Source organism: Folsomia candida, unplaced genomic scaffold (genome assembly GCF_002217175.1).
Source record: "Folsomia candida strain VU population unplaced genomic scaffold, ASM221717v1 Fcan01_Sc024, whole genome shotgun sequence".
Taxonomy (NCBI): Eukaryota; Metazoa; Arthropoda; class Collembola; order Entomobryomorpha; family Isotomidae; genus Folsomia; species Folsomia candida.
In genome coordinates this window covers 1098114-1124712 of record NW_019091216.1, presented here as the reverse complement: position 1 = coordinate 1124712, position 26599 = coordinate 1098114, and the positions used below count along the sequence as shown (strand labels likewise).

At 37.4% G+C, this 26599-nt stretch overlaps 4 protein-coding genes across 6 annotated transcripts; 1 reads left to right on the top strand and 3 right to left on the bottom strand.

Annotated features, from left to right (window-relative positions):
• Positions 1–55: 55 nt before the first annotated feature.
• Positions 56–4760, bottom strand: LOC110859117. Of its 2 annotated transcripts, none has more exons than XM_022107988.2 (10): positions 4286–4760; positions 3737–3858; positions 3547–3660; positions 3336–3456; positions 2779–2921; positions 2466–2583; positions 1957–2089; positions 1707–1898; positions 1256–1423; positions 56–814 (listed from the first exon to the last, which is right to left on the bottom strand). In XM_022107988.2, exons 1-10 carry the CDS (start codon positions 4547–4549, stop codon positions 492–494), a joined length of 1698 nt encoding a protein of 565 aa, XP_021963680.1. In that variant the 5' UTR covers positions 4550–4760; the 3' UTR covers positions 56–491. The 2 variants fall into 2 exon arrangements, with proteins under 2 accessions (XP_021963680.1, XP_021963681.1); XM_022107989.2 differs by having other exon boundaries at positions 1728–1898; positions 4286–4627.
• Positions 4761–5263: 503 nt separating this feature from the next.
• On the top strand, positions 5264–10801 carry LOC110859153 (cilia- and flagella-associated protein 100). Its single transcript, XM_022108023.2, has 15 exons — positions 5264–6015; positions 6087–6201; positions 6657–6787; positions 6865–7028; positions 7570–7768; positions 7849–7987; positions 8456–8800; positions 8863–8952; positions 9388–9524; positions 9602–9708; positions 9771–9865; positions 9942–10011; positions 10083–10131; positions 10467–10586; positions 10654–10801. The coding sequence occupies exons 1-15, from the start codon at positions 5524–5526 to the stop codon at positions 10768–10770; spliced, it is 2370 nt and encodes a 789-aa protein (XP_021963715.2). The 5' UTR covers positions 5264–5523; the 3' UTR covers positions 10771–10801.
• A 24-nt stretch (positions 10802–10825) lies between these two features.
• On the bottom strand, positions 10826–20348 carry LOC110859138 (importin-13). Of its 2 annotated transcripts, XR_002548827.2 has the most exons (16): positions 19726–20348; positions 19516–19668; positions 19367–19433; positions 18353–18681; positions 17470–17700; positions 16720–16992; positions 16066–16285; positions 15870–15977; positions 15146–15219; positions 14914–15075; positions 13774–14241; positions 12974–13178; positions 12400–12558; positions 12165–12339; positions 11263–11570; positions 10829–10884 (listed from the first exon to the last, which is right to left on the bottom strand). XR_002548827.2 is itself a non-coding variant. In XM_022108011.2 (15 exons), the coding sequence occupies exons 1-15, from the start codon at positions 20044–20046 to the stop codon at positions 11462–11464; spliced, it is 3054 nt and encodes a 1017-aa protein (XP_021963703.1). In that variant the 5' UTR covers positions 20047–20348; the 3' UTR covers positions 10826–11461. The 2 variants fall into 2 exon arrangements, 1 of the variants encoding a protein (XP_021963703.1); XM_022108011.2 differs by having other exon boundaries at positions 10826–11570.
• Positions 20349–23238: 2890 nt separating this feature from the next.
• On the bottom strand, positions 23239–26144 carry LOC110859053 (gustatory receptor for sugar taste 64f). Its single transcript, XM_022107916.2, has 7 exons — positions 25935–26144; positions 25679–25869; positions 24935–25171; positions 24699–24829; positions 24009–24194; positions 23524–23593; positions 23239–23425 (listed from the first exon to the last, which is right to left on the bottom strand). Exons 1-7 carry the CDS (start codon positions 26129–26131, stop codon positions 23328–23330), a joined length of 1110 nt encoding a protein of 369 aa, XP_021963608.2. The 5' UTR covers positions 26132–26144; the 3' UTR covers positions 23239–23327.
• Positions 26145–26599: the final 455 nt, after the last annotated feature.

Here is a 26599-nt window from a genome sequence, read left to right as displayed (position 1 = left end):
AATGATTATGTTTTGCCGAAATTGTATTAGAAAATGAACTTGAGCACTGCCAAAGTTTTCAGTACATATTTTATATCAACAATGAATTTATTACTGGATTTTTGTACACACTTTTTTATACTTTTTCAATAAAATTTGTAACAACGTATCATTAACTTTGATTCAATTTCTTAAATTTAAGGTAGGACTCATCGCCAAAATCGTAAAATGCATAACATTTTTAATTATTTCTCCTCACTAGAAAAACTCAATTTCTGGACGACAAATTTGTAGAGAAAGACGTTCCCAATTTTTTTAAAATATACAATTCAGATTTTGACACTTTTTGAACGATTAGAACGATTGAACGAAAATTCACCACCATTCCAACTCACCGACGGCAAATGTGTCGTTCAGAATTTTGAAATAAGTTCCCAGAGATGATGATTAAATGATTAAAAATGTGCTGATTTTGGCGATAATTCGTACCTTAATTAAAACATGCTAAGTATTTATGCTAAGTATTCTGGTCCACAACTATCCGGCGCGTATGGAATTTCTGGCAGGTCATCGACCCGTAATCCTCTCTCGAAATTGGTCGCGCTTTGAAACCCATTGTCCCAAAATTGAATCGTGTCCGCATCCACGAAGTACAGGATGACTTCGGTCGGCCCGACCTGGTTGGACCAGGCCAACATCCAGTAGTCATTGTCCCATTCGATCGTGAAGGTCGCGTTGGACGTCTGCGTGAGCCAACCGTGACCCCAAACGCCGTACTCGACGTACAACTGCTGTCCCCCCGAAGGATTCGTCCGCATCGTGAGGCTCATCTCGCCTGCGATAAATTATTTTCAGAGGGCGAATATTTATTTAGTTTCAACTTTTTCATTTGGTCAAGCTTTGTCCGTTAATTTTTATAGATCACAAAAATTCCAAAATATTTCTACATATGGTCACATATTTCTAACCCGTCAGAAATATTCATAAATATTTCCGTTATTATTTGAAAAATGTGGAAATCGTTTACATATTTTTTTCAAAAGTACGTATATTTTGCAAATATTTCAACGATTTGAGACACGAAATTTTTTTACTCTTAGAAATTGAATCATAAAAAATCCAGACAAAAATTCAATGTTTTTGCTCTTTGTTCATGCATATTTCGTAAATATTTTAGCATTTTTCTCAAATATTAAATTCATGTTTTAGCGATTTTTCATAAAATACATATCCGCCATGTTCATTAGCATGTAATTTTGGCAAGCTGTAGACCTACCGTTAAAACCACTCCCAAAAACACCGACAGCTTCTTCCGGTTCAATCCTTTTAACTTGTGCCAAGCCTTCCACTTTATTCTCCTTCCTCTCTCGAATAATCGGGTACGGTCCAACCGTAAGGTCAGAGAAGGAATGCGACGCAACCTTTGACCCCCGCTTTGTATTCCCTAAAAAGGTATCACACGTTTTCATTAAACTAGTAGTGTCACACGACCGCAAATTTATATTTGCGAAACACACGATCTCCCAAATTTGCAGATATTTGCATCCAAAGCGGAGAAAATGTGTCTTCAAGTCGACAAATTTTACACTTTCCGAATATAAAAATATCTCTAGGCCCTCTAGGTGATCATGTATTCGTGTCTTCATACTAATTAAATTTGCGATTGATTGACATTAACTTGCTCAAAATCCGAGAGCATGCTACAAATTCGTCGTCACTCTGAATACCTAATTTTAGCAAATCTGTACCCTGAAGAATGTCGAAAATCTTATTAAGCAAAGCGTTGACAGGCTCCGCAGACGCGGCGGCAGTTCCAGGTCCATTCATCGTGACGAAGATGCCCAAATTCAGGCTGGGGAAGAGATGCATCAAGCTCTCGTACGGGGGGATGTACCCCCCGTGACTCACACGGAGCCAACCTACCCATAAAATCTAATTAATACTTCTCCACAATTTTCTTCTCATCTAAAAACCCACCATCATAAACGCCCACATTGAGACAAAGACCATACGCCAGGTTCAGGTCGACCGTGGCGTTCGGATTGTCCCCAGTTTTTATGAACCCAGCCACTTGCAGGTTGGACGGCGCTGTCAGCCACCCCATGACGGCCTAAAGATCAATAATTTGCATACCTACATCTTTATCTAGGACTCATCGTCATAATCCGCACTTTTTTAATCATTTCTCTGCTCTTGGAATTTATTTTAAAATTCTGGAAGACCAATTTGCCCTGAGTTGATTGATGGAATAGTTTTTCGACGAGTTCCGATTTTTCTGAAGGCTTCTTAAACTTGAGATCTCCTCCGCCAATTAAAAAGTATATATCAAAATCTGGAGTGTATATTTTTAAAAAGATTGGCAACTACTTGCCCCACAAAATTTGCAGTCCAAAATTTTAAAATAAATTCCCAGAGAAAAATTATTAAAAATCTGCTAATTTTGAAGATTATTATCATCCACTCGTCCGCTGAAACAAGATTTTTACCTCTGGGACGATTTGTTGCCCCCCAACGTTCCCCAGATTCAGCTGAAATTGCATGTACTTCATCATGTCCTGCGCGGAACTGAGGATTCCTCCGGCCGCATTCACAATCACGACCCCCCTGCAAAATCCCCCCTGTTATTCATGATTATCAATGAAATCAGTGCCGGCGGAAGTTCGGGGGACATTCGCATCGTGGGATCAGAGAAGGAGGGACTTAATAACGTAGGCAAGATACTATTGTTCTGAATTTCTGGGGGGATTATGTCCCCTCACTTCTGCCGTCAATGTATGAAATCATGGCATTTTTTATTACTTGAGTAGTTCCGGATTGTAGCGGATAAGGCCGTCATCCTTCCAGATGTAGGGGACGGATCGACCCATCATGTTGTTATGGTCGTCACTCTCCTTCACCCACGTCGTCTCGTTCATCCCGATCGCACCCAATAATTCTGATAACTACATTAATCGTACATACATAATTTTAATTTGTGCCCATACAATTGAGGTCTCCCGGTGCATGTTCTCCGAATTTGAGTAAATTAGTCCTAATCGGCGACGAATTTGATTAGAATGAAATTTGCGAAAGACACGATCTCCCAATGGGCACGTTTGGCCGAGATGTTTGCATCCAAAGAGGAGAAAACGCGCAGTAAATTCGGAAAGTGTAAAATTTGTCCACTTTCGGACGCGTTTTTTCCTCTTCAGATGCAAATATCTGGACCAAACGTGCCTTTTGGGAGATCGTATCTTTCCCAAATTTCATACTAATCAAATTCGTCATCGATTCACACTAATTTGCTCAAAATTGGAGACAATATACGCTAGGAGACCTCCATACTCAGCATCTTATCTAATCCATGATAAGCCTACCATCTCGTTAAACGTGGAATTAGCCATGTGCGCAATGATATCTCCAGCCATCCCGATCAGCCCGTTGTTGTAAACGTACCCATTTCGAAAGCTACAATACTCCACCGTGTAACGGTGTCGACTGCGCATGCAAAATTATATACACAATTACAAATCTTCCTATTTTTTTAGAAAAAAAAATTGCAAATTTTTCTCTCTTTAAATTTCTTACTAGTAAATATCTTCAAAACTAGTGTAGGTCTGAACCCACATTCCTGCCAATTCTGGGAACGTGCAAACCCGGTGGGACAAAAGGTCACGGAATGTCACACTCTCAGAACGGTATCTGCACGCAAAAAATTGTGTCAAACACGTATCGTATTATAAATTACTAAATACTCTTTCTCTCCTTCATATTTTACCTGTCACTCAAAACGAAATTATATCCGGGGGCTAAAATCCGAATCGGCGTGTCCAGCACGGTCACATCCAGTTCAGGAAACATTTCGTTCAACTTCTTGATCACGACGGTGGCCGCAAAACTCTACATTTTTCCAGAAACATATTAACAAACATATTTGTTTAACCACTGTCCAGATCAGCAGTAAAAAATTGGTTGTACCCAATTTTGAACACCGAAGTTTGCACGTCCAAAAGTGTTCAAAATAGAAAATGGAGAAAATGCTAGAAGTTCTTCATTGTTGAATCTTTCTTAATTTTGAGATTTTGGGGTGTAATGAGGCATAGTTTAGAAAATTTCTATATTTATTATAAGAAAACATGCTAATCAAAAGTTTTTCCAAATTTGTACACCAAAGTGGTCAAAATTAAGGAGAGATTAGATTAGATCATTTTAAAAAGTCGTTAATAAAGACGCCCCGCTTCCAATTTTTGCACAGTTTTGGACGCTTTTGAACTGGGTTTTGGGTGTCCAAAAACACTGCGAAATTGTGTCATTTTTTTTGCCTCACCTTTGTAATCGATCCGATCCCGAACAACGTGCCGGGATCGACTTGCAGTCTATTCTCGACATCTCGGTACCCATACCCCCTCGTGTAAACTAGCTCCCCGTCCCCCCTCGTAATGGCGAGACTAAGGCCGGGCGTGTTTTTCGAGGTCATCCATGACTCCAGCAGGGCATCAATTTCCACCCGAATTTCTGGAGGAATCACGTTCTCCTGCGCGGAAGAGATGCCAAAAACCAGGGCGAGCAAGAGTACGAAAAATTTCGCCATTTTTGCAAAAAATTGCACAACTTTCAGCAAATACAAACCAACACTGACGACTCAACAATTGAGGGCGTGTGATTAAGCATTTATTTCTCACCTTATCGCACCAAATGTATCGCTCTTATCGAGATAGATGATAACAACTCATTCATTTACAAATAACACTTACCGTTCAATTGAACGAGTTAAAATCTGTCAATTAATTAATTAACAAGAAATGATAATAATACAACCTGCATTTAATTAAGTGGTACCTTAAACTGTTTAATTAATTGTGTTGTTATTTTATACTTAATATTAATGGGTCATGTCAAAGGAGATAACGGGATTAATCATTGTCCATCAATTTTTATGACGTCGAAAGTAAATCACATCGTTTTGAAGGGGGTCAATTAATTAATTGGCAGATAATGTAGTTAGTCATAAAAGATTAGCTTATTACTCATACAAAAATATTGGAGAAGGTGTTGACAAGCCGGCGAAAATAATGAGTCATATAATTTGCACGTTACACAACATAAAGTGCCAAATAATCAAACAGTGATTTGCGAAAATTATAAATTAAAATTCTTCATCATCACAATTAATTGGTCATCTCTCACCAAGCTTTTTCCCCACCCACGATTCTCCACGTTTAGTCCCGATTCAAATTGTCCAGTTAAAAAAATGCACCACATTTTCGTGCGGGGGGGGGGGGGGGGGTGAAATTATAAATTGTGTACATATTTACATACATATCTATCTAATCGTGCCACTCTTCTATTAACACAGGAGTGCATAATATATACAAATGTAAAGCTTTGTTACCATGCAAATTTTTGTTCAAAAAGCACTTGTTTAATCAATAATAACTTTATTTCGGGATCGATTTCCAATAATTCAGAATCTCACGTGTCACGCCCCACGCAAAACTTTCTCCACAAATTCTGGTCCTACATACATATTTCACCCCCCACAAAAATCCCCCCCTCTTCGTCACCATGTCCGCGGAAGTAGCACCTCCACCCCCACCACCACTCGCCGTAGTCGACCCACCACCGCCACAACTTCCTCCTCCTCCTCCCCCCGAAGAGACCCCCCCACTTTCACACACAGATGGTCCACCTCCACCTCCTCCCACCGAATCCACGCGACACTCCACCTCCAACCCGGCAAATCCTGCCGCTCCTCCCACAAAGACGCAAATGTCTGCCCGACTCGCGAGCAAGAAGATGATTGACATCCTCACCCCGAAGAAGGAACCCTTCCCCATTTTCCTCCCCCCGATTGGGGACGTTCGCAAGAAGATTTTCATGACCACGCCGCCCCCGCCCCCTGTCAAATCGGGTAGTTTGACCCAGTCCGACGTTCCCTCCGATAAGATCAAGTTTGGCAGCGTGCCCTTCGTGGATGGGGACGATGCTCCAAATCCGTTCCAGTATCCGCCCAGTATTAAGGAATTTATGGCGAAATGCGAGGCAGAGAAGGCGGAGGTGGGTCAATAATTAATTAGTAAAAAATAATTACGATCTTAATTTAATTACGCTGTTACACAATTTTTCAGGTGAAGAAGAAGGCGGCTGAGACGCCCGCTCTGATGAAGGGGACGTCCCTATTCAAGCAGAATCAGACCGTTTTAGCCAGAATTAAACCCTTTCTTCAGCCCACTTTTAAACCTTGTAAGTCTCAAAACCATACAAGTCAGATGTACATGGACACAATACATTGTTAAAATACGGTATTTTGAGCTCAGTTCTTCAGGTTAAAATTTTCAGGTCTTCACATCTACAAAAGGACGAAAATCTACACAGCGAAGGCATCAGTCGTACGAAAATAGTGCATGGTTTTGTGAAGAAATTGCGTTTTTATCGGGGTCAAAACCTATTGTTTTCACGATTGTTAAAAATGAGGTATTTTGACAGCGATATATAGCTAAATTCTTCAGAAAACTTGTATTTTCATACGACTGTATTGCCTTCTCCGTGTAGATTTTAGTCTTTTTGTGGGTGTGACAGCCTCGGAAATCCAAACCCTGGGAAGAACCCAGCTCAAAGTACTATACTTTCACAAACTATTTTGCTCATATATGTTAATTACTAAAATTACGCCTTAATTAATTAATCTCCCGAAACAGCCCTCGCCCACGATTACAAGCAAGTCATTTGGCGTGCCCAGAATGGATTGCATATCAACCATTTGCAAAAAGTCTCCCGCAAATTGCACACCGAGTATATCATGCAGCGCAAGAATATCTACTATCTTCGGGTGTGTCCATATTTACATAATACCTGTTCCAAACTTATACAATTTCTTAATGCAAATCTCTCCAAAATCATTTTCAGAGGGCGATCCGGTCCAGAAAAATCGCTCTGGAAATGATCGGCAAAACCCGGGAGTTTGAGGAAGCCTGTCTCAAAGATTACGAATGGCTCACCGACTTCACCAAGGAGGCTTTCGAAACCTTTTTGAAGGAGAATGACGAAAAAACGCACCAAGTCGCGTTAACGTAAGGCGTCCACTTTTATGCAAAAATCAGTCAACTTTCTCTTCAGTGTTTCGTTTCTTGTGCGTTTGCCATATTTCTTCAACTGGAAAGCAAAAAGCGCAAGAAATGGGGGGTGCAAGAAAGTGGGAGAAAATGCAACAAATACGCGCCGCATGAACTATAACTGCGGAGCGTAGTGCTTGCGCATTGCATTTCGTGCAGGTCCAAATATCTGCATAAAACCACTTTCTCTCCGTTATTCTTGCAAGTGGTTACTTTCCAGTGTTTCGTTCCTTGCGAGTTTGCTACATTTTTGCATTGAAATGCAAGAAATGCAAGGTGCAATAAACTAGGAGAAAGTGTGCAAGAAACATGCGCCATTTAGCCGTATGAAGTATAGTCGCGTGGTGTCGTTTTTTTGTGCCTTGCATTTCTTGCAGGTCAAAATATTCCCTTGCAAGAAACCACTTTCTCCCCCCTATTTCTTGCAAGTCTTGCTTACTTTCTCCCGGAATTAGCTTTCTTCTATTTTATTTACACATATTTTCATCCCTCCATCCAGGGCGGAGCACGCGTTAAAGGAAAAACTCGACAAAACCCTCCAAGTTCGACAGTTGAGCATCCAGATAAACCACGTCAAGTCGGACATCATCCAAACGAATGAGAGTTTACGCGAGTGCAAAACCTACATGCGATTCTTGGACGATATCGCCAGAGAAATTATGCGAAAGGATGAAGAAGAAGAGATTCGAGCTCAGCATGTAAGCAGAATTTTTTAAAAATTCTTTCCACAATTTTCTGCAAAATTTCCACAATTTTCTGCCTCATTTTTTCTCCCCAGAGAGAGCAACAAGTGAAAGAGGAGTTGATGCTGTACCTCAAGCAAGGCATGTCCCTCAAGAAGGCGCAGCAAACCGTGGAGGAAAGGGCCAAAGAACTCTACGAAGATTACTTCTCCAGCGGACAGCATCGTGCCTCGTGTAAAAATTTGTATATTTTTTGTGTAATTTTTGGTCCGAGTCTGACCTTATGTGCCCGTCATGGTTATCTGTCTGTCTATATATCGATTACACTCGTGTTAAAACTTACCCAATCGACTTGAAATTTTGCATATATTTCTGTAGAATATGCAAAATTAGGACTCAAGTACGAACATGAGCTAAATGTCAGGGCTTATGTACCCGTCACGGTATCTGTCTGTTCGTCTATCTATCTATCAATTAATCTCGTAAAACTAACTCCCCAACAATTGACTTGAAATTTTGCACACAAGTAAATCATACAAAATTATTCATCAATTTCGAAAATGAGCAAAATCTATCCTAATATTAAAAAAATGGTCGTGGTCGTCTTACAATTATTAGCAAAACCCCGACTCGGGCTAGACAAGGTTGCCGTCTGAGCTTTTTCTTAAGGCCCCGTAAAAATTTAGGATTTAATTTATTTAGTCGGAAACGCCGCCAGCAGCGAGTTCCTGTCCACCCTGCATAAAGAGGTTCGTCGCTACTTGGGCATGCCGGAAGAGGTCATCACCATCTCGGACGAACCGGAAGAGGACGAACAGCAAATTCGGCGAGGCAGTCTGGACGACGATTTCGACGACGACTCGACGCTGCCCTCGGCGTCGCAGGAGCCCATCCACGAGACCGGCTTCCTCTCCCCCAGAACCATCGTGTCCAGTCTGGTCCAGAGGAACAAGAGCAGACTCGTACACGTGGTCGAAAAACAGGAGAGAAAAGCCTTCGAAAAGTTGATGATGGGGCCGGGAACCAAGAAAATTTTGAAAAATGCTGGTATTTACTTTTACCAATTTATTTTGGCAAAGAAATTTTTCCATGCAAATTTTTTTGCACAGAGGATGAAGACGGCTTTAATGAGTTCGCCCTCCTAAAATCACTCGAACTCGTGCCCGGCGATGAGGACACGGACCGAAGAGAACTCGCAGGTCAGAAATACTTGTTTGACGCAAGAACTCATCAAAAATTGTCACAAAATCAGCACATTTTTAATCATTTCTCCGCTCTGGGAACTTATTTTAAAATTCTGGATGACAAATTTGGAGAGCAGGTCGTTGCCAATTTTTTTTATAGAAATATCCACCCTGATTTTGACACTTTCTAACGGAGGAGATCTCAAGTTTAGGAAACCTTCAGAAAAATGGAGTTCGTCGAAACTCGCTTAAAAACTCACCGTCATTTCATTAATCAACTGACTGACTGCAAATTTGTCATCCAGAATTTTAAAATATAAGTTCCCAGAGCCAAGAAATCATTAAAAATGTGCATATATTAACAATTTTTGTGATAAATCATCCACTCCTATCTTAAAATTTACGATAAAAATTTCACCACCAATTTTCTACACTTGCAAAAAAATCCAGGCCTAAGTTTCACCCGACCCAGCCAACTTTTGCAAATCTACTCGGACATGGAAGAAGCCAACCTGTCTCTCATACAACACTCCCAAGCTTCTGAAGAAATGTTGGAACGTGTCAATAATCAAATCACGGCTACAAGAGTGAGACATACAAATAAATAATTTCCATAAATCGACATTTTACTCTGTATGCAAATTTTAAATTTATCAATTTCCAGAAAAATCTGAACCACCGGGGTCGCCTTTTGCGCGATGAGATCAATCGCATGCAGGCAAACATTGACGGTAATGAGGATCGTGCCAACGCTTTGGCCATGCTCGTCGAGTACGTCCACGTCGCCACAATTTATTATCTTAAATCTCAACTAATCAAACTTTACCCTATAGAATGTTCACCGGTGGAAATTATGATGTCCGACAGCAGCAAAAATTATACAAAATATTGCAAAAACATGTCGCCAGAGTTTACAGAGCAGCAGTTGGTAATTTATAAACAGATACAAATTTTAATGCATAATTAAGTAGACGTTTTTCATAATTTAACAAAAAATTGCCCAGGTACGATTGACCATCACCTCAATCCAATCATGATGTTGACCTCGATCGAGAAAAATTTTGAGGATTTGATGTAAGTTTCCTTTACCCTCTAAATACTTGTAGCGTCCAATCTCGTACACATTTACATATTTATTTACGCAGGTACGAAATCCAAGCCATGCCGACAGACGTAGTGATGCAAATCTCAAGGGTGAGTCTGTCCATAATTTATTTATAGCATATTGTCTTAAAGGATGACGATTGTTAGGTCATAGATAGTTTTAAATCTTATATCCGTATGCAAATTTACTTCAATGCAAATTTCTAAAATCCCATTAATTTCAAGAGTTTTCAGATAAATGAAACTCTTCATATTTTATGTCAAGTTAGTTTTTGGTACTTACAAAACTACATATAGAGTTAAAAAATGCTACATTTGCCATTTTTTCACGATAAATTTCCTCAAAAATTTCCAGTCGATAGTTTTGTACTACCAGAAATTAGCTTTGCATGAACGTATGAAAAGTTGCATTACTTTGTTTCCAGGAATTGGACAAGGAACGTCGCGAAATGGAACGTTTGGAAAAGATGAACCACCGCAAGAAAGTTCAAGAAGAGAGGAAATCCAGGCAACTCGATCGTGCCAAAGCGCCCATTCATCGCAGGGTAAGCAGAAAAATATTATAAAATCACCAATTAAGATGAATGCATAGCGTTATTGACCCCATTTCAGAAAGGGCGACCCCTTCTGCCTCGCTCGCATCCTCCCAAGGTCGTCATTCACCTCTCACAAGAAGAGTTGGACAAGAAAGCGGAAGCCGACGAGTTTAACTATTTCTTTGGTCCTTAAATTAAATATCTAGTAGTAAAAAAAGCACAAATTAAATAAATGTACAAAATACGAATACTTGACTTACTACTTATCATTTATTTACGTATGTTTTTTGAGGGCAACAAGTTTTGGCTTAAACCCGAGATGACCATCACTTAACGTAAGTAGGACTCGACGACTCATCGCCAAAATCCGCACATTTTCAATCATTTCTCGCTTCTGGGAACTTATTTTAAAATTCTGGACGACAAATTTTACGATGCCAATTTTTTAAACATATCCACTCCAGATTTTGACTCTTTTCGACGGAGAACATCCCAAGTTTAAGAAGCCTTCAGAAAAATTGAAACTGATTGAAACTGTCTCAAAAATCTCAACGCCATTCCATTAATCAACTCACTCACTACAAATTTGTCGTCCAGAATTTTAAAATAAGTTCCCAGAGCCGAGAAATGATTAAAACTGTGCTTCTTTTGACGAATCGTCATCCAGTCCTACGTTATAACTTACACACATTATAATTAGTCCTACATAATTAAAAAATACTTTGAACGGTCAACAACAAGGATGACAAAACCGGTACCAGTAACGAAAAGGTGGGTGGGTGGGTAAATAGGTAGAGCTTCGCATCAAACATATCATGGAATAAGGTGACAACAACAATGTCCAATTTCTATAATACTTCACAAAAATAAAAATAAAAATAAGACTAAATCCTCTTCGACGTGTTGGCAGCGTATTCAGATCCAGACATGTTTCGACAGGCGACTGCAAATTCTCCGATTGCGTCTTGAATCGCGCGTTTATTCACGCGTTCCCTGAATAATACGTAAAAGGACAATTAATTAGTCATTCTGAATAAATGGAGTATTTTGAGCTCCGTTTTCCCCAGGGTTTGCATTTCCGGGGGTGTTACACACCCACAAAAAGACGATAATCCACGTGAGGAAGGCAACAATAAAATCAGTCCAAAATATACAGGTTTTCTGAAGAAATTAACTCTTTGTCTTTCAAACTACATTGTTTTCACGATTTTTTTTAAAATGAGGTATTTTGACAGCGATATAGTTATTTTCTTAAAAACCATGTAATTTGAATCGACTATTGGAAATATTCTCTATGTTGATAAATATTTTTTTATGAAATTAACTTCTTATCGGCGTGAAAAAATCATTAGTTTTACAATTTTTTAAACGAATTTTTACCGTGACAAAAAAGTTAATTCCTTCAAAAACCTGTATTGTTGCCTTCTCCACGTAGATTCTTATCTTTTTGTGGGTATAATAGCCCTGGAAATCCAAATCCTGGGACAAACTAAGCTCAAAATACTACTCTATTTTCGAAAAATATTTTCCCCACACACGAATTTCATACAGATAAACTTTTAAAATCCATTTTTTTTCAAAACTCACTTTGTAACTTTCATATAAAACTTGGTTTTCTGTTCCTGCGTGATATGAGGAGACGGGAATCCTTCAACGCCTAAACATTCCGACAACCATTTTCGCCAATCTGCCGGAAAACATCGGTTCGCAGAGAGGATCAATTCGCCAAAGTGTTGACAGTGCGATCTCGGTACCGAAAATCCTATAATTTATATATTAGTTTACTTTCTACAAATACGCAAATTCAGCTAATGGTAATTACCAATAGCGTGCAGAATTTTTTGCACTATTCTTTGCCCATTGCTTCGATAAAAGTCCACCCTGGAAGGAACCAGAGTTGCTGCTCTGTCCAGCGCCATCGTTGTCAAATATATCGACGCCTTCACCATGTTTATTTCGTGCAGGCTTAACGATTCAATGCCTGCAATGCATTTAAAACATTACAATTTTATTTATCTTAACCCCAAAAAAAATTAAAGTAGGACTCGATTACTCATCACCAAAACCGGCAAAATTATCAAATTTATTATCATTTCTCCGCTCTGGGAATTTATTTTGAAATTCTGAACGACAAATTTTTAGAGCAGTGAGTTCCCAATTTTTCAAAAATATACACTCTACAGTTTAACACTTTTTGGCGGAGGAGATCTCAAGTTTAAGAAGCCTTCAGAAAAATTGGCACTCATCGAAACTGGCTCAAAAAACTCAATGCCATTCTATCAATCAATTCACTGACTACAAATGTGCCTTTCAGAATTTTAAAATAAATTCCCAGAGCCAAGAAATTGTTAAAAATGTGCTAATTTTTCCCATTTTTGTGACGTTAAGTTACTCACACAGGGATAAAACTAAATCTAACGAAATTCCCGATCCGTTGACAAGGTCGCAATCCGACTTCATCAATTGTCCTAAAAGCTGGAAATATGATTCCGTAAATTCCGTGTCCCTCATGTCCTTTAAACGGTCGGCACAGGAGACGTGCATCTCGCTCAGAAATTGCTGCTGCACAGCTCTGTTCTCCTTCCCGAGCATTAATAGTGTCTGGAATCAATAAATTAAAAAAAAATTCAAAAATAGTTTAGCTTAAATATGAGTCGCAAAATCAAAATAAGTTTTACTCTAATGTTTGCACTTATTTGTAGGATTGATTATAAGATTAATTAGGTGCAATTTAATGCAGGTTGTGCCAGTTTAATTAGCTTTTTTTGCGAAAAAAATGCATGTGGCGTTTGAGAATTTGCGAAATTACCACACCTAATGTGCAATAATTGCGCAGATTTCGTCAACATTTTACGCAGTAAAATATTTAATTTCACTTTTTTAAAAAGTGAAAAATTAACGGAGTTAGCAAAACAATTTTGCCAATTCTTCACCCATATATTTGCAAAGTCGAGTAAACTTCGTATTAATTTTCAAAGTGAAATTATTTTACTGGGAAAAAATGTTGACCATCTAAATAAAAACTGCGTAATATTACCAACATTTAAAATATTGCAAATTAGGCGTAGCAATTCCGCAATTTTGGTTTCCACAAATTTCCAAATTTCCAAATTTCCACAATTTTTCCATATCCGCTTAACAAATTTGCAAAAAAATCGACACAACCTGCTATCCTCCACCCTTCCATTATCCTCACCTGTTTCGCCACATGTGTCGCACTCGTCAAGGGGTTCAACTTGAACGAGATGATAACCAGTTGCATCGCGTACTGCAGAACGGTCATGCTCGACGACTGGATCGTGGACAAGGTGTGTTTCACAATTGAAAACAGCGCCTCGATCGCGTCCTCGTCTCGCGCCCACTTTTCCGCCACGGGAATGAGCACGGGCAGGATTTGCTCCACGACTGGGATCAGTGGTTGTGCCCGCGGAGGCCCGCCCGTCCCCAGATTCGTCGGGGGTCCCGCCGTCATTAGCGTGGCGGGTGGGGGGTGGTGTTGATGACTAGAGTTGTTGTTGTTTAAAGGCACCCCACCCGCGTCCAGGTCGACTTCTTCGCCATCGTCGTCCTCCTCGTCGGAAGAGGAGGATCCGTCCAACGATAAACAAAGGGTGCTGAACACGTTCAGGAGTCCGACGAGTTGAGGTTTCACTTCAGGATTTGGCTAGAAAAATTTAAACAATTTTATATAATTTTCCCTATTTCTTAAAAAAAGTAAACAAATCCTAAAAATGGGGAAAGTATGTCGAAATGCAGTATTTTTGGCTTGGTTCTTCCCAGGGTTTAGATTTCCGGGGGTGTTACACCCATAAAAATACGAAAATCAACGTGAAAAAGACGAAAGCGTGGGTTTGATTTGCGGTACAAACGTGCAAACGCGTTTGCCAGGAGAGTGGGAGGATATTTTTGAACTTTTTCAGAAAAATTTTTAAAGTTTCCGGGAATTTTGGAGCATTTTTAGGGTCCACTTTTACGGAACGTGAGAATTGTCAGGATGCTTTCCTCTTTTTCCAGGAAGAAAGTAGAAATTGAACCCACGGACAAAAATCAGTCGAAAATACATGTTTTCTGAAGAAAATTACTTTTTACCTCTTCAAAATACTTTATTTTTTAAAATATCGTGAAAACAATGCATTTCGAAAGCGATAAAAAGTTAACTTCTTCACAAAACCACCATTTTCGTCTAATTGTTGTCTTCCCCAAGTAAAGTTTCGTGTTTTTGTGGGTGTAACACCCCTAGAAATGTAAACCCCGGGAAGAACTAAGCTCAAAAATACCATATTTTGACAAAATATCTTCCCCACAACTATTTTAATTCACAATAATTAAAACTCACATCCCGTACGGCACAAGTTTGGAGTTGGGTGAGACAAGGGGAGAATATTTCATTCACGGCCGATATCACTTGATCACTGGGCAAGTACGGCAGAAATCGTCCAATGCAAAATACTATTCTGTTGCAGTCGTTCGGCGTCAAATTCCCACTTTCCAATGCTTGCTGTACCGTAAAAACATGTCATTAGATGCATTAATTTAACTGGTATGATAAAAGATTAATAATTCATTACTTTGCACGATGTCAAAATCTGGGGAGTAAATTCCGACAAGTTTTTCGTACAGTCTCTACTCAACGTTTTCATGGCTGGAAGACATGAACATTTTTATGCATAAAAATAGCTTCAGATATGTAAATTATACTGACGCAATTCACGCAGGCCTTGACAAAATTGTAAACTCCGTAATTCTGTACACTTGCAAACTTTCGCAAATATATTAAAGGAAAATTAGCTTAAAACTTTTGTAAAATTACTTTAAATACAACATACAATGGAGATCTTATCGACGTATGCTCTACGAATTTGGCCAAATTAGGGTCAACTGATCACAAATTTAATTAGTATGCAATTTTCAAATGATACGATCTCTCAATCAATGGGAAATTTTGGCAGAGATATTTGAATTCGAAGAGGAGAAAATACCTGAAGTCGATAAAATTTACACTCTCCAATTTTACTGTCCGCTTTCTCCTCTTCGTATGCAAAAATCTCTGCCAAACTTATACATTGGGAGATCGTGTTCTTTTCAAATTTCATACTTATTAAATTAGTGATCGATTCACACTAATTCCCTCAAAATTGGAGAGCATACCGGACAGATCTCCACTGTCAGATGAAGGGCGTCTCTTTGGTTTGTAAAAATTTGTTAAATTATTTTACAAAACGCACTGATTGTCCAAGTTCCAAATAAATCCGTGAATTGCCTCACTATATATTTTTCTCCATAAGTGCTCACCTAGTGCGGCCGACGTGATAATTTCCGGTTGGAATAAACCTTCCAGAATGAATCCTACAATATTTTTCACTACGGCGTCGTATAAATGCAGCATTCCGCTACACGAACCTAGTAGAATTGTATCAATTAAATATTAATTAGTCCTCAACTAATAAAATTAATTATTAAATTTAATCTTAATTAACCAATAACTCACTTATGCATTCTATCGCGGCCTGAAACAATTTCGGATTCTTCGCCGTCGGACTTTTGTTGTCTCGGTTCAACTTTAAAACTCTGTAAATCACAGTGAACACTCGACTCATCGGGGCCGCGACGACGGGGTCAGTTTCGTCTGATATATTTTCAGACACTGCTTTAATTCCGAGTAGTAAACTCTCGATTTCAGGCCAGCGAGTCGCCAGCTCTTCAGGATTCTGAAAAAATAACGAAATTAATCAAAAATCCAAACCAAACAAATTCCATTTAACGTTGAAATCGATGACCTTTCGCTAAAACCAGCGCGTTTTCGATCGTTTCTCGCCTCCGGGAATTTATTTCAAAATTCTGGACGACAAATTTGTAGAGCAGGTCATTCCCAATTAAAACAAATATACACTCCAAATCCAAATTTTGACACTTTTTGAAGGAGATCTCAAGGTTAAGAAACCTTCAGAAAAATTGGAACTCATCGAAACTGGCTCAAAAACCTCAACGCCATTCAATTAATCAACCCACTGACGGCAAATTTGTCGTCCAGAATTTTAAAATAAATTTCCAGAGACGAGAAACACTTTTAAAGATTTGTAGATTTTGGCGAAGCGTCATCGAGTCCTACGTTAATAAAACTCTGCGAATTTTTTTTTCTCACATTTTCCGCCGCCGCCAATTGCCCCTCAGTCCAGTCCACCAATTCATTCAGCATGGACCACCCCCGAAGCTCGAAGCAGTAGGTGAGACAATCACAGACATCCTGGCGATACACGCGAAACATTTCTCTCTCCTCGGAATTCCAGTCCGACGTGTCGATCGGATATTGCGCCTTCTTCACCAGAATTTTCGCCAACGTTTGATAAACATCTTCGTAAACTTGCATAATCCTGATGTATTTTAACCGTTCGGACTGATATGCTTGGATATCTTCCTGCAAAGCAAAATTAATCAGGCATCAATTAATTAATTCATTAGATATTTTCTAGCTAATTATTTATTTCATGTAGGACTCGACGACTCATCACAAAAATCGTCAAAATCCCGATATTTTTAATCATTTCTCCGCTCTGGGAATTTATATTAAAATTCTAGATGACAAATTGGCAGTCAGTGAACTACTAATTAACGAAATGGCGATGAGTTTTTTTTAGTCAGTTTCGATCATTTCCAATTTTCTGAAGGTTTCTTAAACTTAAAATCTCCTCCTTCAAAAAGTGTTAAAATCTAGAGTGTATATTTTTTTAAAATTGGGGACGACCTGCTCTACAAATTTGTCGTCCAGAATTTTAAAATAAGTTCCCAGACCCGAGAAATAATTAAAAATGTACGGATTTTGGCGATGAATCATCAAGTCCTACGTTAATTAATTAATTTATACCCAAATTATCATTTAATAAGCTTATCGTACCACGAAAGAGTACCAGACCGGGATTGGTAACGTGCTAACGATTTCGTCCACTGGATAAATCCCCGGATAATCCGTGCAATCCAACAAAATCTTCACGAGTGACAAAGCATTTTCCCGATTCTTTGGATTACTAACGGAATAACTGCACTCCGGATCGGCCACATCCACAATCAGTTTGGAATGACATTCTCCTAGAGCGACGTACATTCCATAAAATGCGTTGGCCATTTCCTATAAGAAAAAATATGTAAATATTAACCACTTTGCTACTTAATTAACAGTTGTAGTCAAATATTTTGCGAAAAAAAAGTATTTTGAGCTCCATTCTTCAAAGGGTTTGGATTTCAGGGGGCTCTTACACCCCCCAAAAAGACGAAAATCTACGTGAAGGGAACAGTCAGTCGAAAATTCTGAAGAAATTAACCGCTGTCAAAATCTTTAAAATTGAAAATTGTGGTTTTGTGAAGAAACGAACTTTTTATCGGTCAAACTACAAAGTTTCCACGATTTTTCAAAAATGCAGAATTTTTACAGCGATAAAACGTTAGTTTCTTCAGAAAAACCTGTATCTACATGGAGAATATTAACAGCACTACAACAGACAAAGAAATTTACTTTCTATCGCTGTAAAAATTCTGCATTTTTAAAAAATCGTGAAAACTTTGTAGTTTGACCGATAAAAAGTTCGTTTCTTCACAAAACCACTATTTTCTTGTGACTGTTTCTTCTCCACATAGATTCTCGTCTTTTTGAAGGTGCAACACTTGCAACAGCCCTAGAAATCCAACTCCTTAAAAAAACGACCTCAAAATTCTGCATTTAGACAAACCAAGTCCTCCTCCTTAATTAATCAACCCATTAATTAATTAATTAATTTCCATACCATGTCATCCCTCTGCATCACGATTTGCAGGGAAGGATGCAGATTAATCACTTTATCCAGCAGTTTTAGAATTATTGTGGGATATTGATGCGCCTGAGGTTCGCCGACAATTCCGCTCAGAATTTCAATCACAATGTCGCCCACGTCGCCATCATTCAAATCCACGTAGGTCACCACCGAGTTGCAGAGTAGGTCGACGAACTGAAATAATTCCGGCCATTCAAAAATGCAGATCATCTTCATCCAAGAGTTCAACGCTTTATAAATTTCCAAAACCAGTTCCCTATTGTCAGTCTTGTTCTGAGCGACGTTAAACAGCCATGAGTACACTGCAAGAGGAAATTTTAATTAATAAATGCTATAATTTTGTCTTCATACGTACGAAATTACATAAAATGTTAAATACTTTCGTCAAAATACAGTATTTTGAGCCCCGTTCTTCCCAGGGTTTGAATTTTCTGAGCTGTTACTTACACCCACATAAAGACGAAAATCTACGTGGAGAAGACAACAGTCCGTCGAAAATACAGAAACTAACTATTAATCGATGTCAAAATTTACTTTCTTTTTAGAAAATTGTGAAAACAATCCATTTTCCAGCGATAAGACGTTAATTCATTGAAAAAAATCGTATTTTCATCCCACTGTTGCCTTCTCCACGTAGATTTTCGTCTTTTTGTGGGTGTAACAGTCCCAAAAATCCAAACCCTTTTGTGTACAAAATAATAATTATTCTTTTCAGCTTTAAAATAAAAGTCGAAAATTTGCAAAAGATTTTGCCTAGATTAAGTTTTTTTTGTTACAATAGCAAGAGTTTGACACCAAAAATAAATTTATAATGAATTTTAATTTCTTATAATTCGATAGGTCGTTTAGATTTTCGTGTAACAGCCCTAAAAATCCGGGAATACTGGAGCTCAAAATACTGTATTTTTTTCACCAAAATAATTTGCCCACCCCGATTTTTAATTAATAATAATTATCCCAGTTTAAATAAAATTGTGTCCTTCTTACTCATCTGCCCTTTTCCTTGCAGTTCTCGACAGGCCTGTCCTTTCGCCACGGAACTCAGCGAAAATGCCTGCGCATCAAAACAAAACATTATATTAAAAACCGTCAATAATTAATATTAATCAACACATCATCATCATTATTATTATCACCTGTTCTGGAATGTGTCCAAAAACCTGGACCAACAACCGTAACACGGTAACTTCCGGTACCCCGGGGAAATTTTGTGGTGCAAAGGTTGACGCCAAATCGTCCAACGGATTCATCCACACGGTTCCGATCGTATTTAACACGAATGCTCCAAGCTGCAAACCAATCATTAATTAATTACAATTACACTAATTAATTACTAATTAACTAACCGTCAAACACAGCCTCGTCAACACCATGGGCGGCCCGGCAATATATTTCGCCACAATGGCCACCAATCTATCCTTCAATCCGGCATATTCCGGTTCCGGAAGTTCGCCAAAACATCGTGAAACTTTATAGTGGAGAATATTAGCGGCTAAAAACTGCAGCTGGAGGGACTTCCCAGGGTCCAGTAAGGGCCACACGACCTGCCAAGCCTCCCTCGATGACTGACATTGCTTCAACCATTCGTGAACTTCCTTATTTACTTTGCCCGTATTATTATAAAATTCCAAAACTGCAGCCTCCACGTTTTCCGGGGTGAACTCCATCCTTATTTTTTAACTAAACTAATCCTAAAATCGCTAATTTTAATCAGGTTTCCTACCAGAATTATATAAGTTTCTAGTTAATTAATTATTCATGATATTTCTCTCCTTCTCTCTCTTTGGTTTTGCTCAGCCTTATCAGTTCGTCCGCTGGACTGGAATAATGACAATTTAACTAATTTGACACTCAACACGATTAAAATAATATAGTTAATAATTTAAAATAATTCATTTATTTCTTTAAAAGTTGGGAAGAAAACTAAATAAATTCTATAAACTCTTGTTTATTTCGTGAATTTATGATGCCGATAATAGACTCGAATTTCGCTGCGCGGACGGCTCAACTCGCCCCGACACTAAATTAATCGATATTTCATACAAAATTCGTGAAATGGCGTTCTTTTCATGCAAAAAATAATTCAAATCAAGATTAATAACAGAAAATTTACTAAAATTTATACAAGGCTAAAAAATCATGCAAAAAATCTAACTTTGTTAAATTAATTAATCAAAATTCATAAAAAGGTGAACACAATTCGTACAATGGTGTTGTTTTCATGCAATAAACAAATCAAATCAAGATTAACTTCAAAGAAATCGAGCAAAAGTTATGCACCGCTAAAAAATTCATATAATAATTAAAAATCGTCAAATTAATGAATTAATATCTATTTATTAATAAAATTCCTCAAATGACATTCTTTTCATGCAAAATAAATCGAACCAAAATTACTTACAGAAAATTTACTAAAATTTATGCAGGGCTAAAAAAGCATGTAACAAATTTAAATTTGCAAAATTAATTAATTAATCAAAATTAACACAAGTACACAAAATTCGTGAAATGGCGTTCTTTACATGCAAAACTCATGCAATTAAATCAGTCTGTATCAGATTCCTGGTAAATAGTTTAAAAAATAGTTACAAATACTAAAAACATTACTAACTACTAAACTACTGACTGCTAAAAATTAATAGTTACGTGTACTTACCAGAAGGCGAATATGTATTTAAGAAATATGAAATGCCAAAATATTTACAAAATATGTACAAGAAAAACCATGCAATTTTTTTAATTTTTGGAAAAAAAAAATTTTGATTTTAACGCTTTGCGTTTTTTGTGTTCCACTTTCTTTTCATCTCTCACTTCGTTGAAATATTTTATTTTATTTTTAAATTATGGTAAAGATTTACGCATTTTTTAAATAATAGCGATAATATTTATAAATATTTATATGTCTCAAAACCTAGAAATTTAGGTATTATTAATAAATAATATTAATAAATAAACAATAATTTAAAATGAGGTTTTTTATTTAAGAAACTTTCCACTCTACAAAGACAAGATCTACAATTTTGAAGTTAAGATGTATATAGAAAAAAATTAAGCTGTGTCGTCAAACAGGGACAATTTTTGCATTTTATTATTTTATGTAAGTTTCTGTTAGAAAAGAATCTGTAAGTTTGTCTCGGCTTTTGAATGGATAATCTGCATTTTTCTGGCGAATTCAATGAAAATTAAGTTGTCTCGGTAAAAATTGACATTTTATTTTTAATTATTGGAAAAATTTGTGAACATGAATTTGCGATCAATCTGAAATTTTGTTTTAAATGGTAATAATTATACGCAAAAATAAAGTTATGTCGTCAAACACTGACATTTTCTGCACTTTGAATTAAAAAAAATATTCTTACACGAGATTTCGCTTAATTAAAGAAATTTTAAATTGGAAACGAAATTCATACAACCTGTACTTTTATTTGAGAAGTAATTATCTGTACTTTTCTGATTATTTTAATCGCAAAATCAAAATGAGTTAAATAATGAAGATTTCTGCACTTTATTATTTGACTAGCGTATAGCCCGGCCAAGGCCGGGTTCTAGAGTTCCAGTGGGGGGTGTGCCCAAAGCAAAAAATCCGTCATACTATATTTTAAATAATTCCCAGTGGAGACTTTGTCATACTACATACATACATCAGACTGAGGGTTTGCCCAAGTCATACTGCATTTTAATTAACCTGGTCACAGTAAAATTTGATTCCCCCTGTGGGAGTAGTTGAATAGCTAATTACTTAAATTCCCGTCGCGTGGGAGTAACTGCATAGCTAACTATTTAAATTCCCACGCTTCACGCTCCCGTTAAGTTCCATAAACCCCGTTAACTTCTACAATTAACGCCAAGCTATTGACGGATTCGGATTCAGCGTCAAAAATACATTCGAATTGATATGCGACATCACGAATAAGCCAGATTTGGACACCACGGTCACGGCGAGGTCACGGGGGCCTCGCAGGTCAAAACCATTGACGGCGTTGGATTCAGCGTCAAAAATACATTCGAACTGACATGCCACTCGCTGTGGGTAGAGTTTCTCAAACTAAAATAATTAATTAATAGTGTTTATCACGATCACTTATCATGATAACCACTATTGATGAGTGATGTATGTATGTGGGGTGTACATGTTCATGTATTCATGCAGTGCAGTGCATGCATGCAGTGGTTGCTCCGCTTCCTTCTTTGTCTACTGTATGGGGCAATTTGCATTGCGAAGACGGACCCAGGGATCATACTAACACTTTATTAGAGTAGATAAATATATTTTAACACGATATTTCGCTTTATTTCAGGGTTTTCTATTAAAAAATCAATACAATCTGCAAGATGTTTGACAAGCGATCTGAATTTTTCTGGGTATTTTTTATGCAAACACGAAATTTAAGTTGTTTAGTCGTTAAAAAGTGACATTTTATTTTTACTAAATTTAATCAGAGGAAAAATTTGAACATGAATTTACAGTCAATCTGAAATTTAGTTTTAAACGGCAATAATTATATGCAAAAATAAAGTTATGTCGTCAAACACTGACATTTTCTGCAGTTTGAATTTTAAAAAATATTCTAACATGAGATTTCGCTTAAACGTCGGTCGTCAGCGAATGAAAGAGTTGAAAATAAATACATATCCACACCCTCTGATATCCACACCCTCTGATACACAAATAGTAAACAAGAAGATGAGAAACTTATCATGTTTTAAATAATTAGATAACTATGAACCTTTTTAATAATTGCATTTTTCCGTTTACGGATCGTTTTAAATCATCTTTATGAGATTTATTTAATTCCAAAATTTAAAATCCTTCCATGTATTTTTAAAGAATAAGAAAATAAATAAATACAACGTTGTAAAGTTATAAAGTAGGGAAAAACTGGAAAAATCTTCATAAAGTGTACTCACGCATTTTTTATCATTTAGAATTAAAAAATCTTAGTTCCTTTCACGACTCGATGGTGGCCGGCATCATTTGCGAAGTTTGCAAGAGTACAATTTCAAACGTGAATATGACCGAGATCACGGACAGGATGAAGGGTCGACCTGCACGCAGAAAGAAATGGAACAAAATCATCAACACATTTCATATGAACTTTTCCTCATTTACATGATCAATGTAGCATTTTCAGTACAAATTTTACCAATATGGAACGCTCCCAAGCCATGCAATCCCACCGAAGTGGACGCCAACTTTCTCTCTGCTCTCTCAACCTTAATTCACACATCCCACAAAAAAAATCAAGTCATCAGAAACTGTATAAATCTAATTACAATGGAGGTTTGCAAGCGCATGTTCTCGGATTTTGGCCAAGTTAGTCCCAATCTATCGCAAATTAGTATGAAATTTGCAAAAGTGACGATGTCCCAATGGGCACGTTTGGCCGAGATATTTGCATCCCAAGAGGAGAAAACACGCTTTAAAGTCGACAAATTGTACAATTTCCAAATTAAGTGGACATTTTCTCCTCTTGGGATGCAAATATCTCGGCCAAACATGCCCATTGGGAGATCGCGTCTTTCCCTAATTTCATCCTACTTAAATTTGCAATAGATTGACACTAATTTCCTCAAAAATCAGAGGGCACACGCTGGGAGACCTCCATTGTTAATTATGCATCCTCCTTACATCCACCGTGTACAAACTTCTAGGACAATTGTACAAGATTTTGACAAAATTGTGCGCATAGTCGTTAATCTTGGCCGCGGAGAGGGCGCAAACGTACGTCCTGGCGACTAGATGGAGAAAAGACCATCCGACGTAGAGGGCTGACACGAAGTCCAACTTTTTCGACGGGGCGAGAAATAAGTGCAGCTAAATTTTCATTTTCATAAAGTAAACATAAATTCACATAAATTCACATTCACATAAATCTGGTTTGTATATTTTTCCACTGTATTTTTTTGTATTTTTTTCATGTTATGGGGACCGATGGTCAAGCTTTGTGCCCCTTTAACATAAATAACAAAAATTTTTAAAAAAATTCACAAATTGTTATATACGTACATATGTCTAGGTTTTCATATACCTATACAATTATTTCCATTATTATTTTTAAAAATCTGTAAAATATTTAAGTATTTCAAAAATACCAAAACCTATTTTGTAAATATTTCAATGATTTGAGACAGCAATTTCAATTCAGAAATTCTAATTTTGTGAAAATAGATACTCATTTTTATGAATTTTTTTGTAAATATTTCCTTAATAGTTTATCTATTTTTCTTAAATATTAACTAAATACTGCGGCGATGCTTCGTAAATACATATCTGCCCTTTGATTATTAATTACTAACACTACAAAATTCCTCTCCTTACTTGAATACAAATGAAGTAAATGTTGACTGCGAAGGAGGTGAAAACGAGTGGTGAAAGCAAATCGGCAAACTCTTCCGTCAATTTCGACAACCGGTCGTGATGCTCAATTGCATGCAACCAATCCAATTTCCCTGCAATTTCAACACCCAGAATAAGAAATGCATGAATTTATAACATAATATAAATTCATGAAGAAATGTCATAAAATTTGCAATCATAAATTCGCACTCATGTACCCGCAGGCGATGGAGATTTGAGCAATTTTTCTTCCACGGATTCCACGAACCGTTTAAACTTTCCGTACAATCCGCGAGAAATTACGGCGATGAAGATGTCCCCAAAATTCCACGCGTACACGGCCCACTTGTTGCAAAGAAAGACGCCAATCGCTGCCGTGGCGTGGTACGGGATCATGAGTGACCACTGCTTGTGAGAATTTTCATAGTAGTATTGTAACGGTTGGGGGACGCGTTCTGCGCATGAGAGGAAAATTTGCGTAAATAAAATTAGCAAAAATGTTTTATAAATGAAAATATGTACAAAATTTTCACATTTATGAAAATTACTACAAAAGAGATGTGCAAAATTTTGCATAATTTCTCTTCATAAAAGATCTGTATGACCTTTTACGCTGAAAATTATCAAACAATTGAAACATGCAGAGATTTTAGGGGACCAGTTCTGCATCGGAGGGAAATTTGCGAAAATAAATTAGCAAAGATTTTTTCTCCATGAAAGTATAAAATTAGGTTTCAATTTTCCCACATTCATGTGAAAATTATCAATTGTTTTGCACAAGAGACGTGCAAAATTCTGCACAACTCGATACAATTTCTCTTCGTAAATACATATGCATAAAAACTCTTATGCAATATGCATGAAATCTAATTGAATGATATTTCAAATAATTGAATCATTCAGACTTGTGCAGAATTTTGCAGAAAAATGGGCCAATTTGCATACCATAAAAATGTGCTTACCATGTAGAGGAAATAGTAATAAATGAGACACAGCATTTTCCGCAATGGCAGAAATCAGTATTGTCCCAGCGATCGTGTTAATGCTGAGATGGAGCGACGCGTCGGAAGCGTGATTTTGCATAGCGTCCACTTCCCTCCACTTGTGAAAGAGGTCAATCAGTTTTTGAGCATTGCGGAAGATGAAGATGAATCTACATATTTTTACCAATTTCCTAACTAATGAGCAAATATGTAAATAAATATTTTGCCAACTTACACATACAATCCCATCGAATAGCAGACCGAACCTGCCAAATTTTTCGCTAATTGTGTCGCATCACGTCCTCCCCCTTGAAAAAATCCGACTATCGCGAGTCCCGTATTGCAACATAAAATGAGAATTATGCTGAATGAAATTATCCCAGAGATGCTCCATTTTCTTAAAAAATACAAAAGTTTGCACAACAATGACATATGTACGACTTGATTTCTCATCATGAAAATAGTACAAAAATCAACGCAGTTTTAATCCCCTGGGACTAATTTTAAAATTATATTTATAATAAAAATTGGCAAGGTCTCGTCGTTGTGTACGGATTTTTTTTGCGTAAGAATTACATGTTTTTTTCTAGATTGGGGAGGAAAAGAAGATCGCAGACATAATCGGATGCATCAAGACGGTCCAATGACAAAAAAAAGATAAAATCAATCCAGGACATAAATATTCAGATTCATAAAAATTAACATTTTAGGACTCCATGACTCGTCACTAAAATAATCAAAATCCCCACATTTTTAATCATTTCTCCCCTCTGGGAACTTATTTTAAAATTATGGACGATCCAATTTGCCATCGGTGAGTTGATCGATGGAATGACGATGAGTTTTTTAAGCCATTTTTGACGAGTTCCAAGTTTTCTGAAGGCTTCCTAAACTTGAGAT

Coding starts and splice junctions, on each gene's coding strand:
- LOC110859053 (XM_022107916.2), bottom strand. CDS start 26,131: ATGTCATTGTTGTGCAAACTTTTGTATTTTTTAAGAAAATGGAGCATC. Junction 24,195..24,698: donor TTTACTTCATTTGTATTCAA/GTAAGGAGAGGA, acceptor ATGAAAATTTAG/CTGCACTTATTTCTCGCCCC. Junction 23,594..24,008: donor GAAGTTTGTACACGGTGGAT/GTAAGGAGGATG, acceptor GTGTGAATTAAG/GTTGAGAGAGCAGAGAGAAA.
- LOC110859117 (XM_022107988.2), bottom strand. CDS start 4,549: ATGGCGAAATTTTTCGTACTCTTGCTCGCCCTGGTTTTTGGCATCTCT. Junction 2,090..2,465: donor GGCAACAAATCGTCCCAGAG/GTAAAAATCTTG, acceptor ATTGATCTTTAG/GCCGTCATGGGGTGGCTGAC. Junction 1,899..1,956: donor CAATGTGGGCGTTTATGATG/GTGGGTTTTTAG, acceptor TTTTATGGGTAG/GTTGGCTCCGTGTGAGTCAC.
- LOC110859153 (XM_022108023.2), top strand. CDS start 5,524: ATGTCCGCGGAAGTAGCACCTCCACCCCCACCACCACTCGCCGTAGTC. Junction 9,525..9,601: donor ATCAAATCACGGCTACAAGA/GTGAGACATACA, acceptor ATCAATTTCCAG/AAAAATCTGAACCACCGGGG. Junction 10,587..10,653: donor AAGCGCCCATTCATCGCAGG/GTAAGCAGAAAA, acceptor ACCCCATTTCAG/AAAGGGCGACCCCTTCTGCC.
- LOC110859138 (XM_022108011.2), bottom strand. CDS start 20,046: ATGGAGTTCACCCCGGAAAACGTGGAGGCTGCAGTTTTGGAATTTTAT. Junction 15,220..15,869: donor TATCACGTCGGCCGCACTAG/GTGAGCACTTAT, acceptor CATGTCTTCCAG/CCATGAAAACGTTGAGTAGA. Junction 12,340..12,399: donor AAAAATTCTGCACGCTATTG/GTAATTACCATT, acceptor TATAAATTATAG/GATTTTCGGTACCGAGATCG.